This window comes from Leptosomus discolor, chromosome 9 (genome assembly GCF_034619465.1).
Source record: "Leptosomus discolor isolate bLepDis1 chromosome 9, bLepDis1.hap2, whole genome shotgun sequence".
Lineage (NCBI taxonomy): Eukaryota > Metazoa > Chordata > Aves > Leptosomiformes > Leptosomidae > Leptosomus > Leptosomus discolor.
In genome coordinates, this window is record NC_141399.1 from 37,132,022 (window position 1) to 37,150,433 (window position 18,412).

Below are 18,412 nucleotides of genomic sequence, written 5' to 3' on the forward strand. Positions count from 1 at the left end.
AGCCGGGGAAGAGCAGCATTTCCCCTCGGCTCCCGCTGACGTGGGCGGTGCAGCGCTCTCCATCCCGTCCGGGAGCTGGCAGCTTGAGCGCTGCGTTTTGTGGGCAGCCTCCCTCTGCCTTGCAAAGATCTCCTGTGGGAAAGGGTAGCTGCACTCAGGGACAGCTGAGGATACGCTTGTCTCTTCCTATAACACTGGGCTGCCTTTACAGTGTGTTTTGCCCCCGTTATTCCTTTTTTCCCCCCTGAGGATTTTGCTCAACCAGAAATACTGAAGTAGGGTGGATTAGCTGCATCTGCCTGTGACCTGACCTCAGTTGCAAACTTACAAGCCAGAGATCAGCCCGTGGGGCTTATGTGGGGTGCTAGTCACCCTAGCACATCTGGGAGAGGGGCTGTTTTGGTTTTGGGAAGGAGGCCATAACTCATAGCAAGACCCTCGTTAGTGAGCAGGCCCTGGGATGTCAGCTACAGGGACAGGTCTCCTGTAGCCAAGTCTGCCTAATGCTAATGTGTGTTAGCAGGCTCCTGGCAGCAGCAGTTCTTCTCATCTCACTCCCTGAGGCTGAGCTTTGTCCTGGGAGCAGCTTTCCCCTTCCCGGGGCTTTGCTTTGCAGCAGAGAGGTCCTTCCCCTCGCCGGGGAACATCCCTGGTCCCAAAGCGCCTGCTCTCCTCGCCTTGGAAACAAGGAGCTAATTGGGGTTTTTTCCAATTTTTTCAAGAGACTGCTGTCTCTTACCTGCTGGCCTCCCCTGGGTGCAGGCAGCCTGTGCCTCCGCTGCCTGGATGGAGATGGAGAGAGCAGCCTTGCACAGGCCAGTGTCCGGGCCTGGGGTGAAACAACCGGCCGGTTTGCAGTCTGGAAGCACCGTTAAAATCCAGGTGGGCTGGGAAGAGAAGAAGGCCAACGAGGAAGCATTCAGCCATGAGGGGATCAGAGATTATTGTGAGATGCAGTGCCTGGCCTCTGCTGGAGCTGGGGGAAACTCCAAAGGCAAAGGGCAGCGCCCTCGTTCCTGTAAAAGTGTATTGGAATAGCTCAAAGAGCACGGGGGCATCGTGGTCATGGAGCAAGTGATGGCTGCAGTCTGCCCTTGGCTCTGTTGTTAGGCCTGCAGATTCCCTGGGCTTCAGTATGTCTTGGAAAATACTGAAGGCTGGAATGGCTTCCATTCCCCCAGAAGAAAATGCATATGTCAGAGCAATCTTGGGAGCACCTGCCCGGTATAGCCAGTGGTGTGGGACTTTGCTCCCGAGAAACCTAGAGAGATAGCTTTTCTAGGAAAGTGAGTTCAAGGCAACTGCACTGTTTGTGACGTGGGTCTTGTCTGCTTTTAGCCTTTTTTAGCAGGCTGGACACCCCAGAAATAGAGGATGATGTAAGTTCTGTGAAAAAAGTCACCTGCTTTGAGGAAGGATTAGTTCTCCGGTGTGGGAAAAGCTTCATCAAAGCACACCCTTCCTCTGCAATCGTTAGCAGAGATAAGAGGTAATCTCAGAGCTGGTGAAGCCTCACTGCTTTCTCTGCTTATGGGGTGACCTGTTGTTTCTTCTGGACTCCCAGCGCACAGCAGAGAGCTTGGAGGATCTCAGTGGTGTCTGAGCGTCTTCTAGGTATGATCCTAGGTTAGCAGCTGCCGAAATGTTGCTGCCCTCAAGTGTACCCCAACAATGACAGGCTGGTAGACTGGATTGCTTGGGATGACCCTGTGGACTGGCTAATGTGATTGCAGCTCAGTTTGTTCATGTGAAGGTGTTTGGGATCCTCTTGTCTTCATCTCTTATATGCAGGGCGGAGCTGTTTAACCAGCAATAGGCAGTGGAGCTGATGAGGGTGCAGGAAATCTTCTCTTCAGTTCTCTAGGCCAGTTCTCCAGGGCAGATTTTGGCTAGAGATGGAGTCTGTTTTCATTGATATTTCTGTAAAATCCCTGGAAGAGCTTATGTTTACACTATAAAACTGTGTCTTGCTGATAAAGCTTATTTTGCTTGCTGAATTGGTGTAGGTTCTACCGATAAAGCCTGCTCTTGCTGCTACAGATTGCATATATGCTAGGTTTGCTGCGGTCACTAAGCTGAGGCTCCTCTAGTGTAGATTAGACTCAAATTAGGGAGAAAACTGATTGTGCTATTAATGTAATGCCTGAAAGAGCAAACCTCCGTGTCCTATTCACAGGTATCATGGTTTTCTGAGATAAACACTTTTTATAACTCTCCTGACAGATTTCTGAGCTGTTGTTCAAAGCCAGACAGGAAGTTGCTTTCTATCAGTCTTCTCTGGTGCACCCAAAGATCTCTGTTCCCTGCAGTGCCATGGAGTTCATTGCACCCTGTTTCCTTCATCTTTCTTTAAAGACCAAAAGGTCCTTTCAAGTGCCTTTAAACAGGTCTCTTCCAGGAGGCAGTGGAAAGCTGTGAGTTTGTGGACAGGCATTTCCTCTGACTGAAGGTGTTTTCTGAAGAGGAGCTGGTTTCTCACTGCTCCTCATGTCCATTGCAGTGTCTCCAATTAAAACCAGAAGAGCCAGGTACCAATGGTCTCATGGAATTGTCCCGGCTGTGTGACTCCAGATGGGGCCATCCCCAAGGCTTCAGGAAAGCAGGAAGCCTTTGGGGGTAAAATACAAGTGCAATTGCCAGCCGAGCATCATAGATGCCCTGAGGTGAAACCATGAGGCTGTTTCCTGGGCTAGAGCGTGGGCACCAGCGGGGACATCAGGTAGGGCCTGTGGCATGGCTTGGGTGAGGAGTGCATCTCCATTCCTGTCGGCACAGTGCGTGACTTGAGCTGTTGCTTAGCCCAACCCGGGATTCAGGATTTGAAGTGCCTAAGAGCAGCCCCTCTCCATAGCGCATGCTCTGCTGCGCCTGAAAAGGCTGCTGGAGGCCATGGGTAGGAAGAGTTTGTTCTCTTCCAAATCAGCCCTGGCTTGCTGAAGGGCTGAGAGGCTCCACCGCAGTGTGGGAGGCAACTGGGTGTGTGCCATGGCTGGGAGGAGTGTCGAGGAATGTGGAGGCCCTTTCCAAATGCCTCAGCCCATCAGGAAATTGGCCTGAATTTTCTCGCCTCTCCTATCTGAGCACTTCCCAGGTGCTGCAGGCAGAGACGGGCTCTCCTAGCACCTGGCCCGATACTCCTCAGAGAGCTTGCGTGGATTATTTGCTGCTGCTTCAGACCAGCTGTGCTAGGCAGCAACAAGAGGCAGCTCGGGGATGCCAGAAGGAGCTAAGCTCCGATTGCCTGCAGGGCTCCAGGGAGGCAGGAGGTGTGGGATCTGGCCAGGTCTGGGACAAACCTATGCCCTTTCACCACCCGGGCATCCCTACCCAGTGCTCTGCTTGCATGGGGCAGTGGCTGGGCACTGCTGGGCCAGGGAAGCAGGAGGGTGCTTTGCCTGGAGTGCTGTGGGTGGGGGTGCCTGGTGGGCAAGGGCTGGTTGCAAAGGCCTTGGTGATGAGCACGTGTTGCTCGCTCTTCAGCACAAGAAGTCAGGACTTTTTGAATGTTTCTCACAACCATCTGATGAGGTTGCAGACCCTGGCCCAGGTGCGGCTGCAGGTTTGGGTGTGATGGGCGTTTATAGAGCCTCTATTGCTGTTGAAGATAAGGGCATATTAGTATTTTATTGCCCCCTTTCTTCATCTGAGGTACCATCCAGAGCAAGAAGAGAGGGGAAGGACTCATTTCCTTGTGATAGGTGATTAGTTATTGCAGCCTGGCACTCCAGCAAGGGGCTGCAAGGCTCCCTGCTCCACCATGCCGTCCTGCAAGGTGAGGGCTCCAGCCCAGGAGCTCTGAGAAGGGAGCCGTTCCCTACCCAGCCCACTTCCCAGCCCCTCTTCTGCTTTCCCCCTGGCTGCCTGTCCCCCTTGCGTCCTGCTGCTGCCTGGAGATGGGGCCATGCTTCCCTGTGGCTTTCCTGCGGTAAAACCCAGAGCACTCTCAGCTTTGCCCACTGGGCTGGTGAGGGGCAAGAGGCAACCCAAGGGGCTGGCTCTGTGCTGCGCTGGCTGGCTCACTTCATTCACGCTCGCTGCCAGCGAGGCTGGCTCCTGGGGCAGTCTGGGCTCCCGTCCTCCCTGGCACTGGGCTGGGCTGCATCTGGCCTGCCCTCAAGGACCCAGCTTATCGACAAAGGGGAACATGGTTATTGCGCGAGGCAGAGATAACCACCGCCACCGCACTCGTGCACCCAGTGTCCTTCCCTTCCCCATCCACTCCTGCTGGTGAAGAAGTGGAAAACCCTTTTCAGCCTGCCAAGTTGCACATCTTTGGGTGAGTTCAAGGCCGGGTAAGCTGGAGAGGAGAAAACTTCCCTTCCCTGAGCCCACCCATGATTAACGCAGGGGCTCCCCCTCCACAGGGCTGGAGGCATGGTGGGCTGGGGAAAGGCTCGCCCCTTTTTCAGTGTGATGCTTGCCAGCTCCTCTTCTGCTGTGCCAGGAGGGCAGCTGAAGCCGGCGTGCTGCACCCATGGAACGGGAGTCTGGCATTGCACAGGAGAGAAAGAAACCCGAGGGACTGTTGGGGATGTTGTGGCCCCTTGCAGTACCTCTACCACATGCTTGTCTGTCCAAACCATGGGTGTTTCTATATCCGAGCTCTGCCTGCCTTGCCTGTGCCGGCTGCCTCTCTCCTTTGGGGCAGAAGCTGTGCAAAAGCTGACTCTAAAACCAGAAATCTTCCCTTCTGCTGCTTGAATTAAAGTGTTAATAAATGCAGTAGCAATCAAACTCTGAATTGAGCGTTTCAAATGCCCCTTTGTTTAATTAGCGGAGCCTCTGCCTGCAGACACAGGCAGTGCTGTCTGGCTCCTCAGACCAGGGTGGGAGGTGAGTGGTGAGGAGGCTGTGCCCAGGAATTCCTCCTCTTCAGAGGCATGATCTTTCATACCAACTCTTTTCTCGCCTCCTCTCTGCATCAGCTGCCCAGGAACAAAATATTTATGGCTGAAGGACTTAAGTGAACTCGCGGCATCTCCTAGGGGGCTGCAGCTGGCAGGCTAAGCCCTTTGTGTGCTTTCCATCCTCTGCACCCAGGGCTCTTTTTTCCCCAGGGCAGCAATAAGTAACAGCCGGCCTTGGGCTGAGGTGGCGCTTTGTTCCTTGGCCATGGAAGGGAGGTGACTGGTCTTTGCCTTGAAATCCACCCTGGTCCCCTCCAACTAGCGTCACCCTGGGGATAGGTCCTTGGGTGGCCCCTTGTTCTGTGAGAAGGGGAGAAAATGTGACTTGCTGTTATCAGGAGCATGTTAACCCCACAGCAAGCGAGATTTCACTGGTGCAAGGGTAACAGTGGTGACGTCTGAGCAGGTAAAATGGTCCCCTCCAGCTAGCGTCACCCTGGGGATGGGTCCTTGGGTGGCCCCTTGCTCTGTGAGAAGGGGATAAAATGTGACTTGCTGTTATCAGGAACATGTTAACCCCACAGCAAACGTGTTTTCACTGGTGCAAGGGTAACGGTGGTGACGTCTGAGCAGGTAACATGGTCTCTTCCTCTCTGGGACCTAATCTAAATTGCTTTATGAGGGGCCAGCAGGTAGACCAAAGCCTCCTACTTCCTGGGGAACAGGGAGCCAGGGCAAGGGGGTCCTCAGGCAGCCCCGTGCTGTGGCATGGCAGCAGAGGGGTTATCTTGCCTCTGATGGCATGTCGGAGGGGGCAGGGTGGTTAAAACGTACTTGCTCCTCAGTGGGCTGCGGGCCTGGGCTCCCTGCACCTCTTTTCCTCCTGCTGTGCCTTGGCACACACCCAGCATCCCCTGGTGCCACCGGCAACCTGTGCGAGCCGTCACGCTGTTGCTACTGTGCAGGGCTGCAACCATGCAGCGCGTTCCACCGCTACTGAAGGGTCGCGTGGAGCAGTCTTGGGCCCTGCCTGCCCATCCCTTGAGGCTTCATGTTTTCCTCCCAAAACATCCCTTGCAAGGACCCCTGGGCTCAAGACCTTCCTGTGAGACCCCCCTGCAACTGTGTTGAGGTGCTCAGCCTCCCTGGTGGCCAGCAGCTGCCTCAGGTGCTCAGGACCATGTTGCCTCCTGGGTGCTGGTGCTCACAGCATCCTGGGATGGAGATGCAGTGGCACCAGGGCTCTCCCCACTGCCTGGGGACCTTGATGTGCCACATGCACCCAGGGGCAGCAAACCCCCTGTGCACACCCCGGTCCCAGTGATACCTGCACCCTTAGAAGTGAGCGGGGCTGGGCAGGGGGGATGTCGTTGCCTGCCATTAGCCCCCAGGGAGCTGCACTGGCCCCGCTGGCACCCTCGCAGTGGTGGCAGAGGGCGACCTCCCAGTGTGGTGTGCAGGGACAAACCTTGCAGGGGAGTGACCCCTCTTCCTCTGCCCCCAACAGTGCTCCCACCCACCTGGGCTCCTGGGTGGCAAAGCCCACAGCGTGGGGGGAAGACCAGAGCAAGGGCCAGGGGTGACCTCTGCACTGTGGACCCACCACAGCCCACCCTGCTGGGGGAGATGCCAAGAGCCCCTTGGTGCCGGAAGAAAGCTCAGCCACAGCCTGGCTAGAAACACAGATTTATTGCGACATCGGTTTGCAACCAGCACTCAACCCCTGCAACAGTGACCCCGGACCCGCATGGACACCCTGGCCCCACTGTGATACCTCCAGAGCCAGTGGGCTGGTCCCTGGGGGCACAAGCCCACCCGCCTCCATCTAGGCAGGCTCACTGGCCTGTGGGCTGGGGTCCCATTGTGCCAGGGTCTGCCCGCAGGCTGGCAGCACAGACGAAGGAGCAGAGGCTGGATTCAGGGTCCTTCACTGATGTAAACCACCAGCTGGGATCTCTGAGCAGTCACAAAGCTCTCAGGATCCCTGGGGAGAGAGTGAGTCAAATCCCCTGAAGCACGTGAGTGAGACGGCTGAGCAAAGGAGATGCCACCACGTCCTCTCCCCTTACCGTGCTCCCTCAGTGCCAGCCATGCTCTGGGGAGCCGGAAGAGGTGCCAGCCTGGTTCCCACCTGCAGCTGCTACACGTAACCTGTCAGGTTGTAGGAGTTGAGCTCACTCTTAGTCTTCTGTGTCTGGCTGACGGAGGGCCGGGAGCTCTTGCCTGCCAGCAACCGGGGCTGGTGGGTGCTTGTGTAGGTGGCTGTTGGGTCCCGGGCAGGGCAGGAGGTGCAGAGGATGAAGCCACCGACGAGGGAGAGGAGAGAGGAGATGATGCCCAGGTAAAGTGCCTCTCCGAGCTCAAACTTCATGCTGTCGGGGAGGACGGGGTTGTGGAAATCCCGCAGCACCACATGGATGTTCCACACCAGTGGAATGAAGCAGAGCAGTCCCCCAAGGATGAAGACTATGCCACCTGCCACAGCCACCCGGTCCTTGCCCGGCGAGCCCTGGCTGAAGACAGTGCACCTCATGCCCACGACGGTGAGGAGGCAGGCAATGGAGGAGATGGCACAGGAGCTCACCATCAGGGCTTGGGCCGCCTGGATGTCGGCGGGCAGGTTGAGCAGGGAGCTGTAGATGTCACACTGGGTGATGCCCGTGCTGTACGTGGCGCACTCCATCCACAGCCCCTTGGTGAAACTCACGGCTGTCACAATGCTGGAGCCGATGTAGGAGCTGGTCTTCCAGCTGGGCAGCAGCGTGGCCGTCAGTGTCCCGATGTAGCCCAGGAAGGCCAAGGCGTAGCCCAGCAGCTGGAGCCCCATGGAGACCATGGTGGGGGCTGGCTGTCACCTCTCTGAGGCTTGCAGTTTCTTGCCCGGCGCGCTGGCAGCTCGCTCCCGCCTGCTTACCTTCCCATGGCCCTGCCGGCAGCTCCGCTTGCCGTGCTGCAGCTCCACCCCGCTCCCGGGGCTGCGGGTTTTGTGCGTGCACTGGCGCGTGGGTGGGAGCTGGGGGGAGGAGAGGTTACCTGCAGGAGCGGAAAGCAATCCCTCCCCGATTAACGATTGACCCAAGCCTGTGGAGGAGCGCCAAGCGCCCTTTCACCTCTGCTATCTCCCCAGCCAGACTTCAGAGACAGAGCAGCGCTGCCCGGGAAGGTCGCCAGAGCCCTCCCTTGCACCGGGGCCGTGGGCAGGGATGGAGAGCTGGCTGCTGGTGGGGGGAAAGTGCCTGCTGCCTTCCTGGGGGTCCTTTGTCTTCTGTGATGTCCCAAGCAAAGGAGGCCAAAAAGCTGTGGCTGCACCATGTTATTCGGGATGTATTGGACATGATTTCGGGCGGTGGCCCTGAGGCTCCCCTAGCTGAGGAAAGGGGATTGTGCCCCATCTGCACGGGGCTCACCCAAGGCATCTGCAGCCACCCACCCCCCCACCCCGAGCTGCCAAGACTCCGGCAGGACAACGGGATGTGCCCACCTGAAGTTGAACCGTGGCTATTGGGCTTTCCGTGCTGCTGGGGACAATGATAGAGAGGGCTGTATGTGACAGTGACACCTGTGTCCCCAGGAGAGCCTGGAGGTCCACAGGGGGCAGAATTACATCAGGGCAAAGCGCACTGGCAGCGCCTTGGGGATGCTTCCTGGGAGTGCCCCAGCTGAGCGGGGTGAGCACACCGGGGTGCAGCTCCAGGGTGCAGCTCGTGTTTGCTGCCGCCAGCGGGGGGGTTTCTGCCAGTGCCATCTCCTGTCCACAGCCCTGGGCATGGGTGGGGGCGTTTGGCAGAGGCAGCGGAGTGGGGTGGTTTGTTTTCTCTCTGCCTTGTTTCAAAATTCCCTCTCCCACGATGTCCTGCAAAACTGGGCTGAGCCCACACCACACCACGCCAACACTGCGACCGGCGGCATCTCACCCTGGGAGTGTTCCTGGCTGAGAGTGCCACCTCCACCCAGTGCCTCTGCTCCTCTCCCCGTCCCCCTGCTGGCACTTCAAATGTTTGGTACCAAAGCTTCCTAACCTTCTGTCTCCTTTCCTGTGCGCTAACAAAAACCTCCCACTGCATCTCAGGGGTGTTGCTGCAAAAGAAACACCTGGGGTGCTCGGGGTGCTGGCAAAAAGGCACGGGAGGGTCATGCTGGAGCTCTGCGGTACTTACGGAGGTGGCTGGAGACGCGGTGCAGGACTGAAGATGGCCGTGGCCGGGGGTCACCCAGGACCGGAGGTGGCTGGTAGGGGCAGGGCGAGAAGCCGGGGCCCCGGCCCTGGGGATCAGGGACTGAGAATTGTTTAGCTATGGCTTTGCAAAATCCACCTGCAAATCTCAGCCTGGATCAGAGGCTTATTGCAGATCAGAATTAAACCCTTTCGGCATCGGGAAGGATTGGGGAGCTGGGATGCCTCGTTTTGCTTGTTGTCTGTTAATTATCCGGGTAGGTTTGCCTAAGTGTCTCAGGTCTGTGGCTTGCTGTCACCTGGTGGTGTCAGCCTTGGTGGCCGGTGGGTGAACTGTGTGGCACCTTCCATGTGCCCGCTTCGGGCTGTGTTGCCCATGCTGGGGTTGGAGGGGCAGTGAAATGCCAGCAGGTTGAACTCTCTGTGTCTGCAGCATGGTCTCGGGCTTTCGGTTCACTCCTCCTGGCCCTGCTTGTCCTCCGCGGGGTTTGTTGTTGTAAGGCTCCTGGCCCAAATGAGGAGCAAATGGAGACAGTAATGAGGGCTGCCCTGGCCCCATGCCCCCTCCTGCTTGCCGGCTGCCGCAGATGGAGAGGGGAAGGGAGGGCCCCTGGTGACAAATTGTGCTCGGACCTGAGCAGGTCCAGCCGGCATTTGGACAGGGGTGTTTGGATGCTGATAGCAGAGCTACAGCAGGGACCATTTGCTATTTTCTTTCCCTGTTCCAAATTGAAACACTCCCTGGAGCGGGAGGTGACCTGGTTGCCAGCGGCACCTTGCCTGGAGTGCTTGGGCAGGAGCAGCAGGCAGGGACGTGACGTGTGGGGGTGCTGGGGGAGTGGGAGCACAAGCCTTGCACCCTGGTATCGAGAAGGCTTTTCTGTACCTTCTGGTATGGTCCACACCTCAGAAAGCCAAAGGAGGGGGCAGGGAGCCTGGGCAACCACGTGCTCTCCCCACCGTGCCAGCAGTGCAGGAATGGGGCCTGGCAGCTCCCCGGGTAGATCCAAGCAGGGGCCATAGATGCCTGAGCAGGACCATTGGCCTACCTGCACCTGGGGTCCACCCCTGCCATCTGTCTTCCCTCCCTGTCCTCTCTTGAGCATCCCATCACCTGCCTCCTGGTTGCTCTGTGCTTGCCACCACTGCAGCCCATCACACTGTCCCATCACATGCACATCACCCTGTGCTCATCACCCTGTCCCCAGAGCATGCCCATCACATGGTCCTCATCATGCCTATTGTGCTGTCTGCATCACAAGACCATCACACTGTCCCCAAGGCATGCCCATCAGGCTGTCCCATCCCATGGCCATTGCACTGTCCCCATTCCATGCCCATCATGCTGTCCCAGCACTCCCTATCCCTTCCCCACGTCCCCCCCTCCCTTATGCAAGTGGCTACAAAGAGCACTTAATCATCCTTGTTAATTGTCTCTGCCCTCCCCTGTTCCCCCCTGGGGATTTTCTCACAAATGGTGTCTAACTTTTCCCTTCTGTGTTTTGCTTTTCCACCAGAGATCGCAGCCCCTCCGCCCCCGGCCTCTCCCTGACACTCTATTTACACAACTGGGACAAATTTCACACCCTGGGGACCACTGCCGCTGCACCCCCCCTCCCTTGCTCCCCTGCCCTTGCCCCTGCCTCGAAAAATTCATGAGTCACTGGCCGGGGCAGGACTATAAAGGTGTCCTTGCCAAGGGTCTGCAGCGTCAGAAGGGACACCGTTGCCTGCCACCATGGAGGCTGATGCCTGTTGCCTGCCTCCCCACGGGCTCCCGGTGCCTGTGGCCAGTGCTCGCCCTGCCCTGGGGCTGGGGCAAGGGGAAAGGTACCTGGGTGCTGCGCAGCCTGGGGGGACTGGGGAGGGTGGGGAGAGCAGGGGGTGTGCGGAGGTGGGCTGGGGAAGGCTCTAGCTGGGCTCCGGGGAAGGCTGTGTGGCTCTGTGCTCTGGCGGGGACCTCTCTGATCCCAGCGGCTGTGGGTGGGAGGGAGGGTGCAGAGCCTGGGGACCAGCGCCGGGGGCTCCCAGGGGTGCTGGGGGGCTGAAGCAGGGCGAGGAGCACTGGAGCCGAGGTGGTGCGAGTGCACCTGCCTGTGCCCGGCACCCCAGCCGTGCACCCGGGCAGGGGCTGAGCCGAGTGAGTGAGACTGCGGGGTGGGGGGTGCGCGGCTGCGGTGGGGGGGAGCAAGGCAAGGGGGGAGCCGGCCAGGGCGGGCGGCTGTCGCCCTGAACCTGCTCTCTGCACCTAGATCCGTGCCTTTGTGGAGACCGTGGCTGCCCCGAGCAGAGGAGGGAACCGGGCAGCGGAGGGAGCAGACGGACACCGTGAGTCTTACACTCCCTGCTACATCCCCCCGCAGCTTCCCACTGGCAGGGCTGGCGTCCCTGTTTGGCAGAAAACCAGCCTCTCACCTCAGACTCCTTCACCCCCCGCACTGTTGCATGGCAGTGCTGTGCCCACCTCCCCTGGTGCCTCGTCCCTCTGCCCCACAAGCCTCACCGCCTCGCTGGGGCAGGACCAGGCAGACCCCCTCCCCAGGTAGCCACAGCCAGCACAGCCGTGCTGCGGCAGCCTGAAAGGGCCCCCTGTTCCCAGGCCTGCAGGCATTCCTCAGGGGGTTAGCAGGACGCCTTGGCATGAGCTGTCGAGCACGGGGGGGAGATTACACTGGCAGAAAGCCCGTTGGCGGCAGGGGTAGGTGGCAGTTTCCTTTGCGGGGGCATGAGGACCTAAACCCAGGGGTGGAGGAGGGGGGAGGTGCTGGCTACAGGGCAGGCTGACCCTGCAGGGGTGTGTAAGGTCTGTGGGGCATCATCCCCCGCTGACGGGGGTCCCCGCTGCCAGCCGGGGCCACCATGCACCCTGCTGCTGCTGTGCCAGGAGGAGAGGGCAACGGGAGCCCCAGGGCAGGTCTCACCCCAGCCGTGTCTCCTCAGGCTTGGACTCGGGAAGCAGCAGGGGATGGCAGTCCCAACAAAGCACCGGTGTCTTTCCACCACCCAGTCAGGTATGTCCCCTGCTGCCGGCGCCCTTGTCCAGGACCGAGGGCAGCGGGCAAGCAGGGGCTCTCACCCCGGGTCTCCCCACGCAGGCTCCTCTGGCCCAAGTCCAAGTCCTTTGACTATCTGTATGACGTGGGGGAGAAGCTGCTGCAGAACTTCCCGGTGCAGGCCACCCTCTGCCTCTACGAGGACTCAGGCAGCGAGGAAGAGGAGGACGATGAAGATGAGGAGGAAGAAGACGAGGAGGAAGAAGATGAGGACATGGCGGCAGGTCCCCCGCCGCAGGCAGGCAGCCTGGGCAGACCAGCGTGAGGGCGCGGTAAAGCAGGCGAGGGCAGGCCTGGTGGCACCAAGGAGGCTCAGGCAGACACCTGCCCCGCAGGCAGCGTGTGGGCAGGCAGCGGGCACAGACCCCACCACCCGGGGCCACCGGCCCTCACGGGTGAAGTGGCCACGGTCCGGCTCCGCACCCTCGCAGAGGCCGCGGGGACGCGCCCGGCCGGCCAGCCCCGGCAGAGCTGCAGGCTGGCAGGGAACTACGACTCCCAGCAGCCACTGAGGCACCGCCCGGAAGCCGTGCCCTCTCTCATTGGCTACCAGTCTCAATCGGGTTGGGGGAGGAGCGTGTATCCCCTCCCACTCCCCCAGCTCCGCGTTCCTATTGCAGCCGCGGGAGGAGGAAGGCGGTGCGCGCTGCCTGCGGGGGGTTCGATTGGCCGAGGGGCGGTGGCCAGGGCCGGAGGAGGCGGGGCGGGGGCGGGGCCTTCCTCTCCCCGCCCCGTCGGCGGGAGGGAGCGGCTGCGGCGGGGCGTGAGGCCGCCATGAGGTACGGGCGGGGCGGCGCTGCCGGGGGGGTATGGGGCGAGGGCGGCAGGAGCCGCGGGGCGGGTCACGGGGCGAGGGGGGCCGCCGGGCGGCAGGCAGGGTCGTGGGGCGGGGGGACAGGAGCTGTGGGGCCGGTTGTGTGGGGTGCTGGGGCGGGCGGGAGGTGGGAGTCGGGGGTCGTGGAGCTGGCGAGGGGTTTCTGGGCGTTTGGGGAAGAGAAGAGCTGCCGAGGTGGGGTGTGTCGGTGGAGCAGGGGGATGTGGTAGTGGGGCAGGAGGTGACGGTAGGGCAGGGGGTGTGGTGGTGGGGTTCGACAGGGACTAGAAAGCCCCGCTCGACTGGGCAAGTTCACGTTTGGGCTGATGGGACAGGTGAGCTGGGAGGGGGACCCTGCTGTGGGGTGACGCTAGAAGCTGAGAGTGGTGGAAATAATTTGGACTTGGTCCTTGGAAGGCAGGGCCAGTGCTGGGCTGGAGGGGCCAGGGCGGAGGCTGGCCAGGGGCAGCGTGAGGACCGGCTGCGGGGGGTCGGAAGGGATCCGAGGGCCGATTTGTGAGGGCGAGGCTTCCTGGCAGCCCGTGGGGACCCCACGGTCGCTGGCAAGCGGAGCCGGTGCAGCCTCTTCTCCTCGCCGTGGCTCTTGGCACGGAACTCCCCCCCCCACACACACCGCTAGGACCCTGCTGGGCGGCTGGCCGCCGCGGTACGTGATGCCGGGAGCGCCGGCAGCCTCCCGGACCTACGGGCGGCTGCGGGTCCCCCCGACCCGGGCTGTGCCCCCCGACCTGGCGAGGAGGTGCCGCCTCCCAGCGTGCCCCCCGTGCTCTCCCAGCACCGCGCACGTCATGTTTTACCAGCACGATTTCCTCCTTCGGCATCGGTGACGGGAGCAGGGGCGGAGAGAGGGGGAGCCCGGGGGAGACACGAATGTGCGACTGCAGCATCCTCACTCTCGCGCCTGCATCCCCCGCGCCTCCTCGCGGTTGCCTTGGCAACCTCCTGTCGATGGGGTATTTATAGAGGAGGCGACGCCTGTTGGGAAGCTGGAGGGGAGGACCGGGACTGGGTGGGCGTCCGCCAGGTCAGCCTTGCGGCTTCAGGCTTCTCTCGGCTTGCGTGGCTGCGCGGAGGCAGGAGGGATGCTGCTCGCCTGGGCGTCAGTGCGTGCAGTGCTCCGGCTCTTCCTGCTCCCCGGAGCTGGGGGAAGTGGTTAGGAATTTGCGTGTGGAAATAAAAATAAGCGTCGGGGATGTCTGCCCTTCTCGCAAGCATCCCTCGTGTTTGTAAGCTCGCATAGACCTGGCTTATTGTTGCGCTGGAATAAACCAACTCTTGAGCTTTGGCACTGGATGCGTTGGCACAGATTCGTGGAAAAAAGTTAAAGATAAAATCTTCCTGATGCATTAAATGTGTTGCCTGATGTATGATATGAGTTGTGGAGCTGGGGGTCCTGACAAATCTGATCTTGAATGTCCTTAGTTCTGCGTCTTTGTTCTCCTGTCTATCAAAGGGGGAGAAGGCCTGTAATGACGAGCGATGCAGATGTTTTGTGTGGGAACTGTGGCAAGTTTTCCATGCTGTGTGTTCTTTCATCCTGCGGGTTTGGGTCTCTTCGTAAAAACTGATGACAACAAAAGCAGGTCAGGGGGTCCCTGCTCAGAGCTGCAGCAGCCTGCGGGGAAATGCACGGCTCCAGAAGCCTCTCAGCTGCTCTCACATCCCCCAGGATGGCTCAGAGAAGTGGGGTTGGGTGCACAGTTTCTTGAGAAAAGGCCTCCTGGTGTGGGCTGTGGGGCACAGGAGGTGGCAGACTCCTCCTGTATAATTCTGGTGCTCTGCTGCTTTCCCTCACTCCTGCTTAAAGTCCAGTCTGAGGTTTGCAATCTGAGTTTCACAAACTGTTGGAAAAAAGGTGCTTTCTGCCTCTGGAGACAGCTCCAGTCTTACTTGGCCTCTTGCCACTTTTGGTGGAGGAACCTCAGAAACCACAGGAAACCTGATGTTGGCAGGGAGAGGTGCTGGATTTACTGAGGTGGCTGTTGGTGAGGTGTGGTAGTGCCTGCTGTGGTGGTGTGCATCAGCCCTTCTATGTGTCTGAACGCCTGCCTTTTACCTGAAATGAGAAGTACATTTCTAGCCCCGCTGGCCCTGTGAATGGCTCTGTGCTGTCCCTGACCTTGCTCCAGCTGGGCGGATTCAAGTGCTTTTGGGATAACTCTGAATATCTGAAGTCCAGGACCTAAGATCAGCATGTGGTTTAGTTTCCGCTGCTTCTAACCACATTTGCTTCTTCGTCTACAATAAATCCTGTAGGAGCTCATTAGTCCTGTCCCCTCTGTCTCCTGACAGAGTCGTGGCTTTGCCACAGCAAGGTGTCACACAAAGCGAGAGGAGATGAGTTTGCCCAGGGTAGTCTGTTTGGTGGGGCATCAAGCACAGGGAGAAGACAAAGCGTGAAAAACAAGTGAGTGAAACTCCTCCTGTGAGCAGAGGGGGATATACTCTGCTTTTGCAGGACTTCGTTTCACTCTTGTGGGATTTCGTTTAGTTTAATTTTGCTTTTGAAGCACAAATGTGCTTTTCCAGCTGGAGAGTTGTTGTCCTGGTTGTGCAGGGAGCTCTGTCGCTCTTGCTGCTGCCCTTAGCTTGACCCAACAACCTTTAGAAGATGCACGCACTTCTCTTTCCTGCTGTATAGTCACCTTTATGGCAGTGGAGAAAACAGTATGGCTCTGTTTATTGCAGATTGTGGGTAGGAGTTGCAGAAGTGAGAACTGGCATGGCTGCGCAGTTGATTTAAAACAGGATGACTACTTTACTTGTAATCCCTCCCTTGTGGAAGGGAAGAGCACCAGGCTGCTCCCAGCAGCTTCTGACACACGGGTCATCTTGTCTGCTGAAGAGACGGGACTGTCATTTATCCAGTTCTCTTCCTACTTTGCTTGTCTGCAGCCCTCTGGGCTTCTTGGGCTGGGGCAGCAGAGACCTGCCCTTGGGCTGGGGCAGCAGAGACCTGCCCTTGGGCTGGGGCAGCAGAGGGTGCCCTGAGCCCCTGCAGTCCCAGCGGCCACGCAAGGACTGGGGAGGCAGCGTGACTCCTTGGCTCTCTGAAGAGGCACTGCTTGGCTGGGAACTGTTGTGGGTCCGCCAGACAGCACCCTGCCTTCTGCATGAATCTGACCCTGGGCAATGGAGGTCTTGGGCTTCAGGGGGTGAAATTTAAGCTGTCAGTGACTCTCCTGTTTTCTTCCCTGCAGGTAGGCAGGAGGCCCCCGTAGCTGAGTGAGGCAGCATGGCAAGTAAGTGTTCCCCAGTCAAGACGGAGAGGTGACGGTGGTGCTGGAGGAGAAAAGGGGGATGTTTGGCAGCTACCTCTCAAGGAAGGGGTGCTTGTGCTTTTTGAGGGGTGTTATGGGATGCCACCCCTGCTATCCCCCAGGCTGTTATCCCTGGATGCGATCTGAGGTCTGGCCTGACTTGTGCATCTCTTTACCCTCTGCAAGGTGGGGGTTGAGGGGAGGTGCTGAAGGGCTGACCTTGCTGGGACTCCCAGTGTGCTGCAGCATTGCTTTGTTCGTGTGATGCTTGCTGTGCAAGGCAGGCCTCCCTGAGGCTCTGTGGACCGACTGACCCCTCTGCAGGGGATGCTGGTCTGCGCTGACATCTCCTAGCCACGGTGCTCCTCATGGCCCGTGACTGGCATCCCACGAGTTGCCCATCCTGGGGGCCACACTGCCTTGTGGCCTGTGTGTCTGGTGGCACTGGGGCTCTGCGTTTCCAGTGGATGGGCAGCTGCCTAACTTTGCCCTGCCGGGAGCTCGCTGCATCTTGGCATCTGAAGAAGTGCCTGGCAGGTGGGGCTGCTCGGGGCCGGCGGCTAAAGCTGGGCTGAGGCTGGCGAGGGTGCAGGGTGGAGGATGGTGTGTGGTCTGTAAGGAGCTGGACTCAACCCTCCCTCCTCGCTCTTCTGGGCAGCCTGCACGGAGGCTGCACGCAGCAACGTGATGGGAGCTCAAGGAAGACAGCACTTGTGAATGGGGAAATGTAGAGATCTGCCTGGGATCTTGGGATTTGCTCGGAGCGTTGCCGGAGCCAGCTATGAAGGTGGAGGCAGTAGGCACGCTGGGCAGGAGGACCCCAGGGCTGACAGGTATGCCTTCGTTCATTATTTATGCTGTGCTAGGTGCGGGGGGGAGCAGAGATCTTCAGGCAGTGTTTTTAAAAGGCAAGTTTAATCTTCTGTTAATGAGGAGGGCACCCAGCTGGGTCCCTGCCTTCCTCCACTGCTGCCTTTTCTCCCTCCCGGAGCTCAGGTGCTGGCTCACCAGCACTTGCTGGTGATGGGAGATGACCACGGTGGTGGCAACGTCCCCTGCCAAGCAGTCCCCTTTGTGGTGATCTTGACATGCAGGAGGGGGATGTGGTGGTCAGCACGTTCACCATCGCGCACTCTCGGGCAGCGTGCAGCCCTGGCTGTCCCTCCACAGACACAGCTGCGTGTCATTCTGCAGAGAAGCAGCCCCAGAGGTGTCCCCACCAGCTGGGCAGCAGAGCTGTGGGGTAACGGTGTGGCCAAGCTTGCCTGTCACCAGGTGCCAGCAGCACCTCGGGAAACCCAGCAGGGATGCAGTGAACCCAGGCCTCGCTTCTGCTCCCCCTGCCTAAATCTCTGATCTTTCCTGAGCACCGGTTCTCCAGCTGGTGTGGGGAGACTTGGAGAGGCACAAGGGGTCAGTACTGAGGCTGCTGGGCCTTGGGAAGTTCTCTCAGCCCTTCGGTTTGGGGACAGGACCTGCTCAACTGTCTGTGTGTCAGCTGGGCATCCAGGCTGGAGGCGAGAACTGCACAGGCTCTTGTTTCCTGAAGGCCGTTGGTTTTCCTGCCCTGGTCCCCAGGCACGTGGGAGCTCTTTGCACTTTCCATGTAAAAGAGGGGAGGGAACAGTGACTTAGGTTCTGCTCTTCTGCCGTTTCTAGATTCCTCAGGGAAATTGGATGTGGGGAGAGGCACACACTATGATCACAGGATGCTTTCAGTCGGGACGTGGCTTGTGATACCTGCCTGCCTGTGTGTCTGTTTTTATTTCCCACCCTAGTGGCCAGTTCAGCACAGCAAAGCAGGGAAGGAGTCAAGTGACTGGTAACTGCCAGGATGGAAAACTCTGACATTGAGGTCTGCGGCCAAGCTTGTTGCTCCAAGGTGTGCTGAGGGAGTTGGAAAGAGGCTCAGTGCCGAGGAGGGGAGAGTTGATACCACAGCCTGATCAAGGCGGGAGGCAAAGAAGGTGAGGCCAGAAATTCTCCAGCAAAGTATGGGACACATGTGGAATGGATATGTCTTTGTAAAATTTCATCTTATCCTGGAAAGGCTCAAGAGAAGGTCGGCCTGCCAACCTGCTCCCTCTCCAGCCAGAACAGCCCTTCTCAACTGCGAAAGTCAAAGCAAGCTGATCCCTGCCCTCCTGCAAGATGCCTTCTGTGCCTCTTAACGCTTTTTTTGGTTGTCCTTGTAAAAAAAACAAAACAAAAAGGTTTGCATAATAAAGTCGATTCTGAGGGAA

General features: G+C 59.0%; 2 protein-coding genes and 1 long non-coding RNA gene across 3 annotated transcripts; 2 read left to right on the plus strand and 1 right to left on the minus strand.

Annotated features, from left to right (window-relative positions):
* Positions 1-6,987: 6,987 nt before the first annotated feature.
* CLDN2 (claudin 2) lies at positions 6,988-7,683 on the minus strand. Its single transcript, XM_009953019.2, has one exon. It carries the CDS (start codon positions 7,681-7,683, stop codon positions 6,988-6,990), a length of 696 nt encoding a protein of 231 aa, XP_009951321.1.
* Positions 7,684-10,759: 3,076 nt separating this feature from the next.
* RIPPLY1 (ripply transcriptional repressor 1) lies at positions 10,760-12,339 on the plus strand. Its single transcript, XM_086470681.1, has 4 exons — positions 10,760-10,851; positions 11,274-11,349; positions 11,962-12,032; positions 12,117-12,339. Exons 1-4 carry the CDS (start codon positions 10,760-10,762, stop codon positions 12,337-12,339), a joined length of 462 nt encoding a protein of 153 aa, XP_086326807.1.
* Positions 12,340-17,942: 5,603 nt separating this feature from the next.
* Positions 17,943-18,412, plus strand: LOC147414917 (uncharacterized). Its single transcript, XR_015183786.1, has 2 exons — positions 17,943-18,136; positions 18,220-18,412. It is a non-coding gene; the product is annotated as an uncharacterized LOC147414917 (long non-coding RNA).

Coding starts and splice junctions, on each gene's coding strand:
- CLDN2 (XM_009953019.2), bottom strand. CDS start 7,683: ATGGTCTCCATGGGGCTCCAGCTGCTGGGCTACGCCTTGGCCTTCCTG.
- RIPPLY1 (XM_086470681.1), top strand. CDS start 10,760: ATGGAGGCTGATGCCTGTTGCCTGCCTCCCCACGGGCTCCCGGTGCCT. Junction 10,852..11,273: donor GGGCTGGGGCAAGGGGAAAG/GTACCTGGGTGC, acceptor CTCTGCACCTAG/ATCCGTGCCTTTGTGGAGAC. Junction 12,033..12,116: donor TCTTTCCACCACCCAGTCAG/GTATGTCCCCTG, acceptor CTCCCCACGCAG/GCTCCTCTGGCCCAAGTCCA.